This window comes from Orycteropus afer, unplaced genomic scaffold (genome assembly GCF_000298275.1).
Source record: "Orycteropus afer afer isolate SDZICR_OR568_19922 unplaced genomic scaffold, OryAfe1.0 scaffold00232, whole genome shotgun sequence".
In the NCBI taxonomy this organism is placed as follows: Eukaryota; Metazoa; Chordata; class Mammalia; order Tubulidentata; family Orycteropodidae; genus Orycteropus; species Orycteropus afer.
Genome location: NW_006921819.1, coordinates 318,222 through 338,141, shown reverse-complemented (window position 1 = coordinate 338,141; position 19,920 = coordinate 318,222). Strand labels below are relative to the sequence as shown.

The window sequence follows — 19,920 nt, the reverse complement described above, 5'->3', positions numbered from 1 at the left end:
TGACTGCAGTTCCAGCTGACATCTTGACTCAACTTTGAGACCTTGAGCCAGAATCACCTAGCTAAGCTATTCCCAAATTCCTTCCCAAAGAAACTGGAAGATAATAAAGGTTAATAAACCTTTATTGTGTTAGGCGGCAAGAGATAACTACTACCTACCTATTAGTTATAATTAATACATGTACTTAGAATTAATTCCTAGAAATAGAATTACTGAGTCATAGGATATGACCTTCTTCAAAATTCTAGACACAATTTATACTCTGGGCAACATTACAAGTATCTATTTTCAGCATACTTGCCAACACTTTGTATTATTATTATTTTTTAATAGAACACTGGGGTGAAGGGGTGAAGATAATTTCTTAACTGGTACAAAAGGCCAGTTCAACTACACGTTGCTGTAGTAAGTCTCGAAGACATTCCCGGATACAAACGCTAAGGAAAGCAAGATGAAGCCTACCCCCTCATCTGACCACAGGTTCTTGCTTTCAGGACTACACCTGAAGAAAAAATGTTTAAGGATTAGCTAGATCAGCCATGAGTAATGCTAAAGTAGTCAAGCTAAATACTTTTGTGTTCTCTAGGGCCCTTAAATAAACCCAAGTTGTTTGGTTGAAAAGCACAAGTTGCCATGAAGGCCACTGAGGCATCAGTCTATTAACCGTTCAGACACTGGTTTCATCTTAAATAAGGCTCCATCGAGAAAGGACGACTGAGGGCTGGAGGGGATGCAGAATGCAGTGCACTGCAGCTGCAGTGTCCAAAATGCTACTGACCGAGAGGGCTGGGAGGAAGACTGGGCTGCTCAAAACTTGCTGGCTGATTCCCTTCATGGCGCCTGGATTATTTCTAAAAACATTTCCCAAAGTTGCCATAAATAGGCAACCACTTCTTAGTAAATTCAAAATAAAGTCTTGTGTTCTTGCAAAATCAGAACATTGAGTCTCCTGTCCGTGATGGTGTCTGATTGTTTACATATTTAAAACAGTTTCATAGCATGGTCTTGGAAGTTTAGAATGTAAGGCATTGCTGTCCTGTCCCACTTCCTGCTCTCCATAGCCATCTAGACATTAGATGAAGTCCTGTACAGAAAATCTAAGACCCATGAGTATGCATGAGGGAGACTGTGTGGGTTGAGGGGCAGGTAGCTAAGATGGTAGAGGAGAGGGGACAGGAGTAAGTGCACCTCATAAAATCTACTGAATGCAGGAAGTTGGGAATTATGCTCATGAAACCTTCCTAGCATGTTTAAAAGTAAGCGTAATGCAGTTCAGGTTCTTTCTGTCAAACCCCCAGCATCTTGGAAACACACACACACACACACACACACAGAGAAAGAGAGAGAGAGAGAGAGAAATATAGAAACCAGTAAGACAAACACTTTGAATTTACTAACTGCTATGAGTCGGGTCCGACTCAACGGTACATAACAACAACGACAAATCATTATATTAGACGCTCTGATGGTGTAGTGCCTAAGGCATCTGACTGCTAACCAGAAGGTTGGTGGTTCAAACCCACCAGCCTCTCCATAGAAGCAAGACTGGGCAATCTACTTCCATAAAGATTTACTGCCTTGGAAACCCAATGGGGGTCACTATGAGTTGGAATCATTATATTGGCTTCAGATTTTTATTTCACAAAATAAATTTTAAAAGTTGTTGGTAAGTTAAATGACCTTTGCTCTACTCCCTGATCCTGTTCACTTCTCTCCCTCCCCAGAGGTAAGCACCATCATGAAATTCATGTGTTTCCTTCTAATTCTTTTACTTTATTACACATACACAAAAACATTAATAAATAACATATACTATTGTTTTGTGTAAGTTTATATGCATTTGCACTTCTTCAACATGCTTCACTCAGTGGGGCCCATATTAGTGCTCATTAGGCACAGCTCTGAGTACTCATCCACACACAACAGCACAGGGGGCTCCCTGGCAGCCCTGCACCCACCTTGTGGCAGCGCACTGCACACCCTGCATTCATTTTAATAGGCATGTGGCTGTGCCACACTGTATTTGTTTCTTTATTGGCTGACAATTTTGTGCTACTTCAAACAGTTCTTCAGTGAGCAACTTTATACTTATCTTCATCTGTACAGGTGCACAAGTATCTTTGGGGAATCAGAACTCTTCATTCCTAGATGATCGATTTTCTTTTTAAATTATTCCAACAACACTGAACATTATAATAATAAGAAGATAAACTTGGTAAAATTGAAAATATTTATTAGTATGAATCAGTGTGTGTTAAACCAAAAATAACAGATACAATTGAGCATTGTTGAGGGAATGACTTTACTAACGAATACAGGAGGAAAGGTCCTAACTCTGAAGTGGTGTCTTCTATATGCATGATCTGGGTCCAGCCCAGACCGAGCCTTTATAACACACAGGAGGAAAAGGAGAAGTTTACACAATAGCACAGACATTGCATCATTGGGTCTGGTTTAAATAATGATGGTTAAAAGTGTAAACTATATACCTCATAGGTCTGAATACAAATCAGAGTCCTTTCATTTATAAGTTAGCTCCTTATTCAACTTGCCACAGTGAGCACTGCAAAGAGAAGTAGAGCCCACTAAGAGAAGCTCAGTTTCAGTCATCTCATGCCATGGTCCTTGATCTTGGAAGAAAACCTCAGTCACCCACACCTCTATCAGAAAATAAATTCCATTTTCACTGGGGCACAGCCCCTAACTGTTGGCTAAAGGTTAGTTTTAAGTCTTCAACCTTTTATAGTCTGCAAGATAATGTCATATTCAGCATCCTAACGTACCATTTCTAACTATAAAATGACAAGTTAACCATGTAGCTACATAAAATGGTTGCATGTCTACTGCCATTCCTAGGGATTTCATTGGGAAACAACCTCTATGAGACCCCATACCTATAGTACATAACAGATATATGTACCAGATCCAGCCAGTGAAATGGGTAACATGTCAGAGTAACAAATATAATATCATATTTACATATACACACACATGTGAAAGGAAAGAAAAGAGGCAGAAGCGAACAAGTACATGATGGAAAAGATGCTACATAACATGGACTATTTGACATTCTGGAGCAATTGGAATCTCAAGGTGTTCACATAATATTATGTGGTTATAGTTCAATGATTAGATCAGTGAAAAAGTAATCTGTAACCAAAATAAAGGAAAAGGGCAAAGACTCATTAATGGGCAAGGCCAGAGCACCTGTCTTCAGAGAAGACCCCACATGGATGCCAATGCCTGAATGCCTGAATGCCTAAATGCTATCAACTCTGTCTTCACCAACTGTGAAGTGTGTGTGCATGTGTGTGTATATATATATATATATATATATATATATATCTCCTCATACTGGCTTGAATACTTAAGGCAACAGAAAGGTAAAAGAGTGGCTTCACATTCTTATGGGCTTCTGAAATAAAACCATGGGTGCATGAGGTTAAGAATAGCCATTTTATGCAAAATGCCGACCTCTGCAAACCAAGCCCAAAGCTGTGAGACTCTGCCCACCTGCTCTGCTAGGTGACCCGAGCTGCTGTCTAGAAATAAACCCAAGTTCTTAGGGAGAGCTGGGTAATGAAAGGGTCAAAAATAAGCCCACATGCCACCTGAGAAGAAGAAACTTCATTTTTAATGCAATTTTTTTTTTAACCTTTATAAAAAAAAGGCATGATTATTGCTTGGTTGACAAGCAGAATCATGTTAGCTAGTAATGTTGACAATGCAGAGAAAACTCAAAAAATTCCTGCAGACGTCCTGTCAAGACAGCCAAATTCCACTTGCTAACAGTTTTGAGGTACCTGCCTAAGAGAGCCAAGAAGTACTCTTGAACCAAAAATAAGTGTTTTTAGCCTTCACATTCTAAGATTGTCAGGACATGAAATTGATAGCATCTTTTGGAGTTGAACAGAATAAATCTGGTCCTGTTTTTCTGACTGCAATCAACAGAAAGCCATATTAACAAGAAAGTGACAACTGTGAACTTGCCATTGGTCTCTCAAAGACCTTTCCTTTTTTTTTTTTGGTATATGATGTGACTCAGTATCTCTATCCACCAAGAGGGTGGTGGGCACAGTCACAACAGGGTTTAAAGTACCAGCTCACACTGACTTACTGAAATGCTTAAGTCTTTACATTGTAGGTTTTCAATGTCTGCTGGTCCGTAAGTGGTCATGGCAAAGAAGGTACCTGCTGCACTTGTTACCATGCTTCATGATCGACCATTTCTAACATCATTCTTCTACAATCTTCCTAGCCCCCACAATAGTCACTAACTGGAACAGCCTTTAGGAACCACCTCTCAGTATAAGACCTGATAAAAAAATCAACTGCTTCTTGATCCTAGGGTTTCATGAAGGTCAGAATGGTAACAGTATTTGAATTTTGAGTGGAAATAGCTTTTCTTCCTTTCCATAGCTTTTCTCTGGTTACTTCCCACAGATTCAGACATCTTTAATTAATTGTGCAGATAGAAACTAAAAAGGAAGGTTTTCACCAAACTCCATTTTCAGTTAAATAGCATTCTAGGGTCGGACATCAGTTTGCCCTAATAGCCACCTTTCTAAGTTTGGCAACTTAAAATACTTCCTCTGACTTTGTAGTTTTGGGGTATAGAATCTTAAGGTGCTAATACCAGCTACCTGTCTTATAACCTACAACCAGTTGCTATTAGAAGTTTGCCCTATGATTTAGACTCAAACATTCTCATCCCTTGATATGACACCATGACATATCCTTTTAGTAAATAACACCTCTAATAGAGTAGGATTTATGGCTGTGGTGGTGATTTATGCCAGATGGTGTCTTTAATAATACTTAAATCCTACATCAATTACCACTTACATAGTAACTACTTCAATTACTCTTTCAAACTAGGCTCCCCAATTCCAAAACTATATGCAATATTTTAGTCAGATTTGGTGTATTTATATATGACCAAACTGAGAAAAGTGCTGCTCAGTTAAAAGCTCAGGATGTGGAAAACAGTTTTTAATACACTTTTCTCCTCTTTTTTAACAGCTCAAGTCTGAGGCTTGAGTGATGGTCCCATTACATTTCCTGATTTCTTTCTAAAAGGTGGTAAGGAGAGAGTTAGTTCCAAAGCCAGCTGAAAAACTTACCTTCTAAATTAAATTTACCTTTTAGTAATGGCTGACTAAATTAAACAGGCAACAGCTCTAAGAAGTTACTGAACTTTGGCTAGATAAGTCAGGGAATCAGAATGGATCACTACACTGGAATCCAATACATAATAGGCTAGAAAGACTTTTGGACAAATTCAAGGATTTTTAAAAAGTTTTAACAAACAACTCAACATATATTAATTACATAACATCTGTTCTCTGCCTTGTGCATTTCATGCACTGAAGACCATTTTGTAATAGTGTGGTGGCTTTTTCCCAAAAGTTTCCTAAAATCCTTTTTCAGGGATATTTTCTGCCCCATTCCCTGCCAGCCTTCCATGATGCAAAGCCAGTGTGCTCGTTCTTCTTGAGTGGGGTACCAGGGTCACCAAAAACAGAGGACCTCAGGCAGTGCACAAGAGAGGTCCGGCCTATTCAAGTGCATTCAGGTGAGGGTCCACGTCAGCAGCACCGCCGGCTGACCTGCGTGGTCTGCTTCCCGAGCTTGATGGCGCCACTGTTTCCATTTTCATGGGGGTCCAAGGGTGGGATCTGACGACCTGGCAGAGAAAGGAGGTCAGAGTTGAGTTCCTTTTCCCCCAGTCAATATCACATACACATTAAAAAAAATATATTTGCTTAGAAGTTCACAGGTTTCAATTCTGCTTCATCAATGTTTGGGTTGTACAGAAAGAGAGGAACCACAGGAGTAACTCTATCTTCCCTCCCTCCCTTCTTTCCTTTCTTTCTAGCTCTACTGCATGAAGTCACACTCATGTTCAGAAAGTTAAGGAACAATAAAAACAGCCTCTTGATACTGTTGGTTTCCTTGGATGTAGAACACCTTGCTATTGAGTGGGGTAGGAGTTCCCACAACCTTCTCTGCAAAAACACCATCCATGTGCACATTTTTAGTCTTCCTATGGCTCCATCCCACTCTAGTGACCTGCTTCATGAAACTGTGGCTTTAATAACAGTGAGTATTCATCTTTTTTGCTTCTTAAAATAGAAATGGATTGGGAGTTGTAGTCTCAAAAATATAATAATAATATTTATTATCACTCAGCTCATCATCCCTAATGCTGCCAATGCACATAGATTACTAATTGTAATGCTCTACAGAGACACTCTTCATACAAAACAGTATTTTAATGTCATTCCCAAGTAATTTTATTTTACTTAACTGAATTTAAAAAGCCATCCTAGAGTCTCTGTAAATAAACAAAAGAAGAATTTAAAAGGTAATGGATGGGGCTGGGAGGCACTAGCTAAAGGCCATGAGGTTCCTTTTTGAGATGAAGAAAATGTCCTAAAATTGACTGTGGTTATGGTTATACCTATCTGCGAACATACAAAAAAAATCACTGAATTGTATACTTTAAATGGGTGAATTGTATAATTTTGGGAATTACCAAAAACCAGTTAGCATCAAGTTGAATATGAATCATGGCAATCCCATGGTCTCAGAGCAGGACTGTGCTCCACAGGCTTTTCAGTGGCTGTGTGTTGGGAAGCAGACTGCCAGACCTTTCTTCTAAGGCATGTCTGGATAGATGTGAACTGCCAAGCTTTTGGTTAGCAGCTGAGTACATTAACTGTTTGCACCACCCAAGGACTCCATGGTGTGAGAATTATTCCTCAATAAGGCTGTTTAAAAAAGGAAATAGAGTCTGGAAATGAAAAATATTTGCTTAGAAGTTCACAGTTTTCACAGACACCACTTTCAATTAGCCCTTGAAGTTGGTGTCATGGTTGTCACTATTATACTTTTCCTATGACTCAGAGGGCTTAGGCAATCATGGATCATTTATGTCATGCTGACACAAAGTGGTGCAGTTGGTTTTTTAACCCACATCTTGATTTTCTGCTGGACCCAAAGCCTGTGTTTTCCCCACTGTACCACATTAGTTCTCCATTCCGATTTTCTACCCCCTACTCAAAAAGACATGGAACTAGCTCAAAAATAAGAATTTCTCACTTAGCACAACTGATGTGTTTGAATTATGGTATTGTCAAAGAATACTGAATATATTGTTTACTACCAGAAGAACAAACAAATCTGTCTTGGATGAAGTACAGCCAGAATGCTCCTTAACAGGAGGATGGCAAGATTGTCTCAATGTACTTTGGTCATATTATCAGGAGGTACTTTGTAAAGCAGAGAATCAGCAAAAAAGAAGATGGACTGGCACAGTCACTGCAACAGTAGGCTCAAATATAGCATTGATCATGAGGATGGCATAGGACCAGACAGTGTTTCATTCTTTGTATACAGGGTTGCTATAATTCGGAACTGACTCGATGGTACCTAACAACAATAACAAAAATTAGCATATTAGTTTACCAAGTAACCAGAAATTAGAGGTAGAAGGGAAATTAGTTGCAAGGACAAAGTCCTTCAATGGGAACAGCTGTTACCTAAGGACCATAAAGAAAGCCAAGATACCCTGGGCAAGGTATAGTTCCACCAGGGCAGCAATAGATGACTTCAAAGGGCATTAATGTATCATGTAGATTGGAAGGTATGACCATTAATTAGAGCTCAAACATAAAGATTAAGATCATTGGCAATTATCTCAAATTCAAAATTAATTGTAGAGCTCTTCATCTGATTATGGAACAAATGAAAAGGTTGTAATTAACTTCTGTAGTTATTGCTTCTGCCATTTTGTGTGGTCAACAAAGTTATAGGTGGCTTTTACAAGCCACTCTCAATACACTTTAGTCCTAATCCAAAAGCAATGAGAAAGTAGGTATGTATATTCCTCTTCTGGACAACACTTTAAAAAAAAAAATTCCAATTAAAAGGAAGTAAACAAAATGCTTCCACTACTTTGTCAATTGGAAAGTGTGATAGTTAAGGTTGTGTGTCAACTTGGCTGAACCTGGTTGAGTGGCTAGGCAGCAGTTATTCCCCATGACGAGACTTGTAATCAGCTCCATGGTGGGATCTACCACAAGCAGCTGAGTAGCTGCTTTGGGGATGTGGTCTGCTTCCCATATGTAAGAAGCAGCTGTGGGAACGGTCTCTAGTTTTGTGGCACGTTTGAACCCTGCATGTAGTCGAGTTGTTCAGCAGCCTGCCATGCTCTGCCAATCTTGGGACATTCAACTGGGACTGTACCTTTTTACTTGTCAACCTTGGGTTTGTTAGCCTGAACAGCCAGCAGCTGTCTGAGTGAAGAAAAGCCTCCAGCTTCAGTAGACCAGGAGTAGGAGGCAAAGCTGAAGCCCAAGGTTGAGGGGCTTTTACTCAGCCCCTAGAGCCTGGCACTTTGAACTTGGACTTAAAGCCTCCAAACCATAAGAGAATAAACTCTAGTTTGTTAAAGCCATCACCTTCGTGGTATTTTCTTGTCAGAGAAGAACAAGGTAACCAGAACAGAAAGTGTAAATAGAAGAGAAAGTCCCCAATAATGACCAGGATTGTTTAAAGATTCATTCAAGTTAGCTCTTGCCAATAAAGTGTTATTTACTCCTCAAGAGAGCATGATATGTATTGCAGGGATGATATTATAAAGTTATACCTCCTGGGGCACCACTCCATTAGATGCAAAAGCAAAATCCCCTATAATATAGTGCCTAACACACTCATGAGTAACTGAAATACTTCTGGACAAAATTATAATTCTGGTTGGTGCAAGTTGTTGCCTTAGTTAACCAAAAGACAAGAACTGCTTACTGATGAGTATAAGGAATTGAAATTTTAACATTTTTGACAATGTCAAAATCTTAGACTAATATCAACTTCATGTTATTCTTATTTGTTAACTCTAAAGTTACCATTCTATACACCATATGTCATAAGTTTCATAATTCTTCCCTATGAAAAGTACCCCAAATATGAGAAAAGTATGTACATAAGCTACTCATTAAAGCGATAAAATGATGGTGAAAATTTAGAAACAAAGAGCATAGAAAAAGCAACATGGGAATGCTGGGAAGGCCTGTGGCACCAACTTTCTTCTCTTCCTCCTTCTTCCTCTTTCTTGCTTCTGACTTCTTCCTTAATTTGATGGGCAAGACAACTTTTAGGCTGCAAAACTGTGCAAGGCCCGACCCATGCCTCAAGGAGGATCCTCTCACATGTTTTAAGCTGTTTGTAACAGTTTTGACTCAGTGGTTGAATTGTGTTTCTAAGAGGTGCTAATTCTTTCATCTTCAGAATATTCACAATCTCACTCATAAGAAGAAAATGTTTTTCAAAGACAGACTTATTTCAGTTTCCTGAGACTTCATTTTTCTCATTGGGTACAAAAAGTTTTGAGATTTCAGACAGCAGGTGTTCACTTATTGTAAGTCACTGTTCACTTATTGTAAGTCACTAATTATAAGTGACTTTGGACAAGTTTTATTTAATATCTCCAAGCCTTCCTTTCCTCACCTATAAAAAGAATAAGTAACTTGACAAGATATACATGGCTATGCAATGTATACATGGCTACTATTAATACAGGAGGAGCCATGAAAAGAGCCCCCCTGGATGCACTTAAATGCGTGAGGAGAAATCATCACCTAGGGCTTTACCACTTAGGGATCAGGTATTAGGGTTAGGACATTCCCACCCCTCCCATCCTCTATTAGTCTATGAAACACTCCATTTGAGAGGAGTCACATACATTCTAATTTCAAATAAAGGAGAAGAAAGGAAATGCTTCCACTTGAAACCCAAGAAAGAGGAAAGCCAGATGACAATGAGGCAGGTACCCTTAAAAAAAAAAAGGAAATAAAGGCACTGTGAAAACAGAGCAAGAGCTCTGATTTTGCGGTCTAAGGTATTTAGAATTTACTGAAAGGTTAACTGTACTTAACAAAAGAATGGATTTAGATAATGGCCTTGGTATTTTGTACCAAGGTGATCACCTTAGAAAACTGTTGAGTCATTATTATTTACATGGGCATTGAGTAGGACAAAAATATATACACAGATCTGAAACGAATGTGAGCAATGTTTGCTGTAATGTTTCTACTCTTAAAAAATATCCTCCAAGTACTCAACCTCCACAACACATTGCTCTCAAGTATAAATTCTAGAACAGAGTGTTTATTTTAATAAGGTTTGGATTGTGTAAGATTCTGTTTGGAAAAGTTAAAAGAATGTTTTTGAAGTTTAGTTTTTCTGAAAGTTGACAGCCTAGAGAAAAAGCAGGTTTTTATAAATGATTCCTCCTACAATATGTGAAAACAAATCCTAGGCCTGTAAATTTTATCGTGGCTCTGGACTGAGGGCAGTGACAGTTTTACACAGAACAAAAATAAAACAGCATGCTTGGTAGCAGCTGTTCTCTTTCCTTGTGTGGTAGACCAGCCACTTCCTGTGCAGGCTCTGATTCCTCCCTAACAATGCTGCTGTTTGTATTCTTCTCTCTGGTTCCATTCCAGTTCCAGCATTTACTTGGCTCAGTTAACTTTTGTTTAGTGTTAGTGGTGTTGGTAGTTGTGCAACTTCCATTTTTTGATCCTGATTTACTTTTTGAACCATGTGAGATTAGAAAATTGACTGAATTTATTAGTTTGGCAATAGTTTCTCTTCATAATGACCTCAAGCCTCTCCATTGAGAGAAGAGCCTCTGTGAACCACTACAACAAGCAACTCATGGAACACTGCACTAAGAATGCACAATGAAGGGCATGTGTGAAACCTGAAGTCATTCCCTGTAATTGCCCTCTTGCTTCCACAAGGAACTCAACACAGTGTACTGGAATTACTAAAAGACCTTGAATATTAGGATAAAAATTAAAGACATGAGGAATGAGTAAACCAGAACGGATTAGGAGGCAGGAAGTGTAGTTAGTCTATGTTGAAACTAATGAAACACTGCCAGATCCTGCATCATCTTCACAATCCTTGCTATACTTGAGCCCAATGTTGCAGTCACTGTGTCAATCCATCTTGTTGAGGTTCTTCCCCTTTTTCACTGACTCTCTATTTTACAAAGCATGATATCTTTCAGCCTTGTACAAAAGTCCAGGTCAAGGTAGTGAAAGCCTTAATAAGGGTATGGTTCAGGAAAATAGGATGCAAAGATGGAAAGAGAAACTGTAGGAAGAAACTGGACAGGAGGAGGCAACTGATTGGAAGTGGGAGGGTCAAGTTGTTATGTTACATGCCGTTGAGTCGGACCCAACTCATAGTGACCCCTCCTTGGGTTTCCGAGGTGGTATCACTATGGAAGTAGATTGCCCAACCTTCCTTCCGAGGAGTAGCTGGTGGGTTTGAACCACCAGCCTTCTGATTAGCAGTCAAGTGCCTTAGGCATTATGCTACCAGAGCTCCTGGGAGGGTTAAGAGAGGGATTAAAAAGAACTGAAGTTAGAAGTCTCAGTATCTAAAGGAATGGAACATCACCATTGGCTATTAACCCAAAATGCCAGTGTCTTCTACATGGATGAGCCACTTTAAAATCTCTAGGCTTTTTTTTTTTTTTTTTACCATTCAAAGGCATTTTTCCATTTTTTTCTTTTTACATTCAAAAATTGTAAGATTCAGAAAGCACAAACCACAATGGAAAAATCTAGCAAACTAGACTTTTTTTTTGTTGTTGTTGTGTTGTTGCTATGTGCCGTCGAGTCAAACCCGACTCATAGCGACCCCTCCTTGGGTTTCCGAGGCAGTATCACTACGGAAGTAGGATTGCCCAACCTTCCTTCTGAGGACTTCTGCTCTTCAAATGATACTGTTAAGAAATGAAAAGACAAGCCACATCCTGGGAGAAAATAATTGAAAAAATAGATACCTGATAAAGAACATGTATCCAGAATATATAAATAATCTTTACAACTCAACAATAAGATAAACACTCCAAAAAAAAAAAAACAGGCAAATTTTGAACAGACATTTCAGCAAGATAAAAGAATTGTACATTAGCACAAGAAAAGACACCATCATTAGTCACTAGGGAAATGCAAATTAAAAACAAAAGGAGACAAAAGCAATGAGAAATCTGAGATTAATAAAACAACTCTATTTACAATAACAACTAAGAGAAAAAAAATGTACAGGAATAAATTTACCCAGGGATGTGAAAGACTTATGTAATGAAAATTACAAAACACTACTGAAAGAAGACCTAAATAGATGGAAAGACATTTCATGATCATGGATTGGAAGACTTAATTTAGTCAGGTTGTCAATACTTTCCAAACATTCTACAGATACAATGCAATACCAATCAAAATTCCAACAGCATTCATTACAGAAACGGAAAAACTAATCTTCAATTTTTTGTGGAAAGACAAGAGACACTGAATAGCAAGAGCAATTCTGAAGAACAAAGTAGGAGCCCTCACACTTCCTAACTTCAAAACATATTACACAGCTACAGTAATCAAAACAACCTGGTGGTACTTGTTAATGATAAACACATAGACCAATGAAAACAGAGCTGAAAATCCAAAAATAAACCCAAACATCTATGGTGAACTGATCTTCAACAAGGATGACAAATCCATTCAATGGCGAAGGAATAGTCTCTTCAGCAAATGGTGCTGGCAAAACTGGACTTCCACATGAAGAAAAATGAAACAAGATCCATATTTCACACCATAAAAACTAATTCAAAATGGATCAAGGACCTAAGCGTTAAATCTAAAACCATAAAATTATTGGAAGAAAATATAGGGCCAAAGGTTTGGGACCTATTTTCTTTTTTCTTTTCAATGATAGATTATCAAAAGCAACAGTGAATGTATGAGCTGCAGACAACAAAATAGGTAACTGGGACTTCATAAAAGTTAAATATTTATATTTATCAAAAGCCTTTATCAGAAAAGTAAGGAGACAACCTATAGAATGGGAAAAAAGTCTTTGGAAACAATATAACTGATAAGGGTCTAAGTGCCCATCAACAGATGAATGGATAAACAAACTATGGTACATACACACAATGGGATACTATGCAATGTTAAAGGATAACAATGAATCTGCAATTCATATCATAGATGAACCTACAGGATACTATGCTCAGTGAAATTAGTCAATACAAATATTGTATGAGACAACTATTGTAATAAGCCAAGAGAAGGTTACATGCAGAAGGGGAAAGAAGGGTAAATCACTATCTAGAGGATAGACACATATTAACTTGGGTGAAGGCAAGGGTATATACAAGGGGAGATCATCACAAAATGATCAAGGCAGAGGAAAACACCAGGAGGAGCACAGGAGTTAAAGGCAACAAAGGTAAATACTGTTACATATACAAATACTGTTACATATACAATCCTGTAATAACAGTAGTAACAATAATCAACATCTGGATACATAGACTTGCAAGGTGAACAAGGGAAAAAAGGCAAATGGGACTACACTCATGAAATATACACAGCTTTGACAGAGGATATTTCCACATATGTATTTATATGTGCTGCAAATATATCCATGAATATAGCAGAGCATAGAAAGTGCAAAGTTATGAAAACTTCCTAGCTATAACCAAATACTTTGAGTGAATGAGTTGCTGGGTCTGGGAGCTCAGGACCATAGACTCCAGTGAAATCAAAGTCAACTGACTTTGTTTGGTGAGGAGCGACTAGGATCTTAAAAGCTTGTGAGTGGCCGTATAGGTGCAACTACTGATCTCTCGCCTTCTGGAGAAAAAAAGAGTGAAGAAAATCAAAGATACAAGGAAAACAAATCATCCAAAGGACTAAAGGACCACGTGAACCCCAGCCTCCAAGACCCTGAAACCAGAAGGACTAGATGGTGCCTGGTTACTACTACTGACTGCTCTGAAAGGGATCACAATAGGAGGTCCTAGATAGAGTGGGAGAAAAATGTGGAACAAAATTCAAAATCATAAAAAAGACCAGATTGACTGGTCTGATAGAGACTGATGGAACCCCTTGGTGGAATCTTTAGACACCTTTCAAGCTGGAAAATGAATTCACTGCTGTGATTCCTTTCAGCCAAACAACAGACAGGTCTATAAGGTGAACAAAGGAGCTCTGGTGGCATGGTTAGTAAGGCATTTGGCTGCTAACCAGAAGGTCAGTGGTTCAAACTCACCAGCTGCTCTGCAGGAGAAAGACAGGCAATCTACTTCTGTAAAGATTTACAGCCTTGGAAATCCATGGGAGTTGCTATGAGTTGGAATCAACTTGATGGCAGTGGGTTTCATTTGGTTTGGTTTATAAAGTGAACAATAACTCTAGGAAGGTATGCACTCCTTAGAACAATCAACCATATGGGATCAAAAAGGCAGCGTTTGCCCAAGGATAAAGCTCAGACTATGCAAAGGCATTTGACTGTGTGGATCATAAGAAATTATGGTTAACATTGCAAAGAACTGGAATTCCAGAACACTTAATTGTGCTCATGAGGAACCTGTACAAAGAGGCAGCCATTCAAACATAATGAGGGGTTACTGAAGAAAATGGAACCCTCACCTACTGCTGGTAGGAATGCAAAATGCTACTGATGATGTAGAAAATAATCTGGTAATTCCTCAAAACACTGGAGGTAGACCTGCCATAGCAACCCCTCCTTGGGTTTCTGAGGCAGTATCACTATGGAAGTAGATTGCCCAATCTTCCTTCCTAGGAGTGGCTGGTGGGTTTGAACCACCAGCCTTCTGGTTAGCAGTCAAATGTCTTAGGCACTGTGCTACCAGAGCTCCTAGACCTGACATATGACCCAGTAACTCCACTCCTATATATATATAGGATATATATATATCCTAGAGATCTAATAGGAGCTCTGGTAGCATAGTGCCTAAGGCACTTGATTGCTCACCAGAAGGCTGGCGGTTCAAACCCACCAGCCACTTCTCGGAAGGAAGGTTGGGCAATCCTACTTCTGTAGTGATGCTGCCTCAGAAACCGAAGGAGGGGTCACTATGAGTCAGGGCCGACTCGATGGCAAACAACAACAACAACAACAACAACAGAGATCTAATAGAAGTGACACAAACAGACATGCACACTTATGTTCATCACAGCATTATTTGCAATATTAAAAACATGGAAACAATATAAGTGCCCATCAACAAATAAATGGATAAGTAAAATGTCATACATGGAATACTACTCATCAAAAAAATGAGTTCCCAAAGCACCTTGGAATGTGCATGAACCTGGAAGTGATTACGCTGAGTGAAATTAGTCAATCACAAAAAAACAAATATCGTATGTTCTCACTTTTATGAAATGAACAATATACAGAAACTGATGTTCATTGTCTGTGTTCATAATGTTCCATATTCCAAAGCATTTGGAAGATAATTACCTGGCCAATCAACTAGAAGATTGCCAATTCCAAAGAAACATGATCCAACAGAATGTAAAAATTATCAAATAATATCACTACTATCACACTACCAAGAGGTAGTCATTCAAACAGAACAAAAGGATACTGTGCTCTTCCAGAAAGATGTGTGTCAGGGTGGTATCCTTTCACCATATTTCTTCAATCTCTGTGCTGAGTATCTGAGAATGTGGACTATATGAATAAGAATGCAGCATCAGAATTGGTGGAAGACTCATTATGCAGATGACACAACCTTGCTGGTTGAAAATAAAGATGCCTTGAAGCACTTATCGATGAAGATGAAAGATAATAGCTTTCAGTATGGATTACACCTCAACATAAAGAAACCAAAACTCCTCACCACTGCACCAATAAACAACATCATGGTAAACAGAGAAAAGACTGATGTCAGGGATTTCATTTTAGTTGGATTCACAATCAATGCTTATGGAAGCAGCTGTCAAGAAATCAAATGACATACTGCTTTGGGTAAATCTGCTGCAAAGACCTCTATTAATTGTTAAAAAGCAAAGACTTTGAGGACTTAGGTGCACCTGACTGAATCCATGATATTTTCAATCGCCTCATATTTGAGTGAAAACTGGACTGAATAAGGAAGACTGAAGAAGAACTGATGCATTTGAAGTACAGTGTTGGCAAAGAATATTGAATACACCATGGGCTGTCAGAAGAATGAACAAATCTGTCTTGGAAAAAGGACAGCCAGAAAACTACTTAGAAGAGAGGATGGCAAGATTGTGGCTCATATACTTTGGACATGTTATCAGGAGGGACCATGGCATCATGGATGCCCAGATGGAGAAGGGTATCATGTGTGGTCAAGTAGAGAAGGTCAGCAAAAAGAAGAAGACCCTCAATGAGATGGATTGACACAGTGGCTGCAACCACAGGCTCAAACATAGCAACAATTGTGAGGATGGCACAGTACCTGGCAGTGTTTTGTTCTATTATACACAGGGTGACTATAAATCAGAATCAACACAATGGTAACTAACAACAATAATGTTCATTAGTGGTTAACAGGGATGCTAAGTGAAAGGGGTACTCCCTCTAGATCATAGACACTTGTCATTTTTGGTGGTGGGAAGGGTAACACCAAATGAGGGTGAAGTGAACATAGGCTGATGAAGGTAAATGATGTCACTAAAAAGTACACAAGGACCTGCTAGTAAATGCTATGGTATATATAATTTTGAATTAACAGCAAACACAACTGAAAAATACATGTGTGGCTATATATGAATGTATGTAGTCATATATGTGTACAGGTATGTTTGTGTATATAGGTATATATATCTGGTAGCATAGTGGCTAAGACACTTGCCTGCTAACCAGACGGCTGGCGGTTCAAACCCACCAGCCACTCCTCGGAAGGAAGGTTGGGCAATCCTACTTCCGTAGTGATACTGCCTCGGAAACCCAAGGAGGGGTCACTATGAGTCGGGGCCGACTCGATGGCACATAACATATGTATATGTATGTGCATCTATGTGATTATATGCATATGTATTAATATATATAATAAAACATATAGTGGGCACAATTCTGGATACTTCTAATACATAACCAAACACCTTGTGGGTTTGAATCTCTGGGTTTAAAGGATTAAGGCTGCCTGTGGAACATCTCAGTCTATTGGCATAATACAGTTCATAAAGTTATGTTCTACATCCTAGTTTGGTGAGTAGTCTGCGGTCTTAAAAGCTTATGAGCAGCCATTTAAGATAAAATTATTGGTCTCTACTCATCTGGAGCAAAAGAGCAAGAAGTAAACCAATGATTCAAAGAAAAAACTGGTCCCCAGGACCAGTAGTCTATATGACCCATGGCCTCATCTACCCTGAGATCAGAAAAACTAGATGGTGGCCAACTATGACTACTGAGTGTTCCTAAATTAGGGCCACAATTGATGGAAACTGATAGAATGGGAGAAAAATGTGGAACAGACCCTCAAATCTCAAATCCAAATTATTGGACTGGTTGAGAATAGAGGACTCCCTGAGACAAATGCCCTGAGGTATTTTCCAAACCTTGAACTGAAATTAACCTTTAGAGTCACCTTGTAGCTATATACCAAATTGGCTTAAAAAATAGTAACACACTGCTCCTTTAAAAAAAAATCACCTATTTGAGACCAAACAGTCAACAATTACTTTAAAACAAGGATGAGAATGTAAGGGGATAGGGAATGTAACAACCAAAACAGAAATAATGAGAATGTTCACACATTGTGAAAACTATGACCAATGTCACTGAACAATCTGTGTAGAAATTACTGAATGAGAACCTCAACTTGTAGGTAAACCTTCACCAAAAACACAATAAAATATTACTATCTATCTATCTATCATAAAACACAAACAAACAAACAAAAACAAACCTCATAGCCATGGAAACCTGAAGGAACCCTGAGCATTTCTACTCTGTAGCACACGGGGTTGGTTCTCCATGAGTTAGATTCAACAGGTTTGATTTTAGTTTATTACATACATACTACAGCACTAGAGAATAGCACCTTTTCCCATTATTTATATAACCCAAAATGGAAATACAAATGTTTATTAACTGGTAAATGAAAAGATCAATACAACAAAAATACCTTCAGCAAGTAAGAGGAACAAGCTATTGATACAAGCAACAAAGTGGATGAATCTCAAAAATGTAACGCTAAGTGAGAGAAGCCAGTTACAAAGGACTACTTGTCATATTATATAATTACATTTATATAAAATTTACAGAAAAATCATATCCACAGAGACAGAAAGTAGATTACTGGTTACCTTGGGCCAGGGAAAGGAGCAGGGATTGAGTGAAAACTAACAAGAAGGACCTTTTGTGAAGTGATGGAAATAGGCTAAAACTGGATTGCGGTGAGGGTTGCACAATTCTATGGATTTACTAAAAATAATCAAATTGTACACTTACCATGGGTGGACTTTATGGTGTATAAATTATACTCCAGATAAAACTATTAAAAAAAAAATCCAGAAGGAGATATAACTGCACTACCATTTGAATGGTTAAAATTATCCAAAGTGGCTATATCAAGGGTTGGTGAGGATGTGGAGCAACGGGAACTCTTATACACTGCTGGGAGGAATGTAAAGTGGTAAAAACTATTCTGGAAAACTGCACCTACCAATTATGCCAGCCATCTCACTCTTAGTTATTTAACCACACAGACTTATGTATGAATGTTCATAGCAACCTTATTTGTAATAATGAAAAACTGGAAATAACCCAAATGTTAGGTGAACGGATTAACAAATCATGGTTTCTACGTGCAATGGAATACTACGTAGCAATAAAGAGGAACCAAATGTTAATATAGGAAACAAGAGAGGTGAATTTCAGAATAATTATACTGAGTGAGAGAGACCAGATCAAACCAAAAAGAGACTACATACTGTAGGATTTTGTGACAAAATTCTAAAAAACGCAAACTAATCTATAGTTAGAGAAAGCAGATCAGTAGATACCTGGGGAGAGAAGAATTGCAAAGGAACACAAAGAAATTTTGTGGGTGAGAGAAATTTTTGTTATCTTTATTATGGTATAGGTTTGATAGTTTTATGTCAAAACTAACCTAATTGTATAGTTTGTAACTGTGAGATAACATATTTGAAATAAATTTCAATAAAGTTGTAACAAAAACCTCATCAAGCTGTATACTAAAAAGTAAATTTTATTGTATGTTCACTATAACTTAACAAAGCTAACTTTATTGTATTATATATGATCATTACAAAAAAACAGAAAATCCTTTAACATAAAATTTAAATAAAAATCACTTAGAATACAAACTCTAATGAAATAATGGATCTAAGTAATGACCATCACTGGCTAGTAACACCACATGGGTCAGATATTAAGTGCCCCCTCATGGAATATAACACCACCAATTATGAAGTATTCTTTTTTTTTTTTAACTTTGTATTGTAGGTTGGGTGAAAGTTTACAAAGCAAAATAGGTTTCCATTCAACAATTTATATACATTTTTTCATGACATTGAAACAATGCAACAGTATTCTTCCTACTTCCTCCTGGGTTCCCTGTTTCCAATAGTCCTTTCTTGCACCTTCTGGCCTTTTGAGCTTTTTTTTTTTGGGCAAATGCTGCCCTTTTTGTTAAGTACGGTTGATTGTACTGAGAAGCAAGTTCCTCGTGGGTATTATTGTTCACTTTATAGGCCTGCCTATAGTGCCTAAGGCACTTGACTGCTAACCAGAAGGCTGGCGGTTCATACCCACCAGACACTCCTCGGAAGGAAGATGGGGCAATCTACTTTCGTAGTGATACTGCCTCGGAAACCCAAGGAGGGGTCGCTATGAGTCGGGTCCGACTCGACAGCACACAACAACAACAACAACAACAGAGTGGTTTCCTTAGTACAAAAGAAACAATCTTAAAACATAAATTGGATTTTGTCACTTCCTTATTAAACAATTGCTTAGCAAAGTACCCTTTGCACTTAAAATCCTAACTTTTCACTGTGGCCTATGAAAACTTTGTATACGTAGATTCCT

The 19,920-nt window shown here is 38.3% G+C and overlaps 1 protein-coding gene across 1 annotated transcript in view; it reads right to left on the bottom strand.

The window, feature by feature from the left end:
- Positions 1 to 5,588: 5,588 nt before the first annotated feature.
- RAB31 (RAB31, member RAS oncogene family) overlaps positions 5,589 to 19,920 on the bottom strand; it is a gene marked incomplete at its 5' end in the record, with an annotated part of 209,630 nt that continues 195,298 nt past the window's right edge. Inside the window, 1 exon segment of the mRNA XM_007948920.1 lies at positions 5,589 to 5,686. Within this exon segment, the coding sequence (XP_007947111.1) occupies positions 5,589 to 5,686 (98 nt within the window).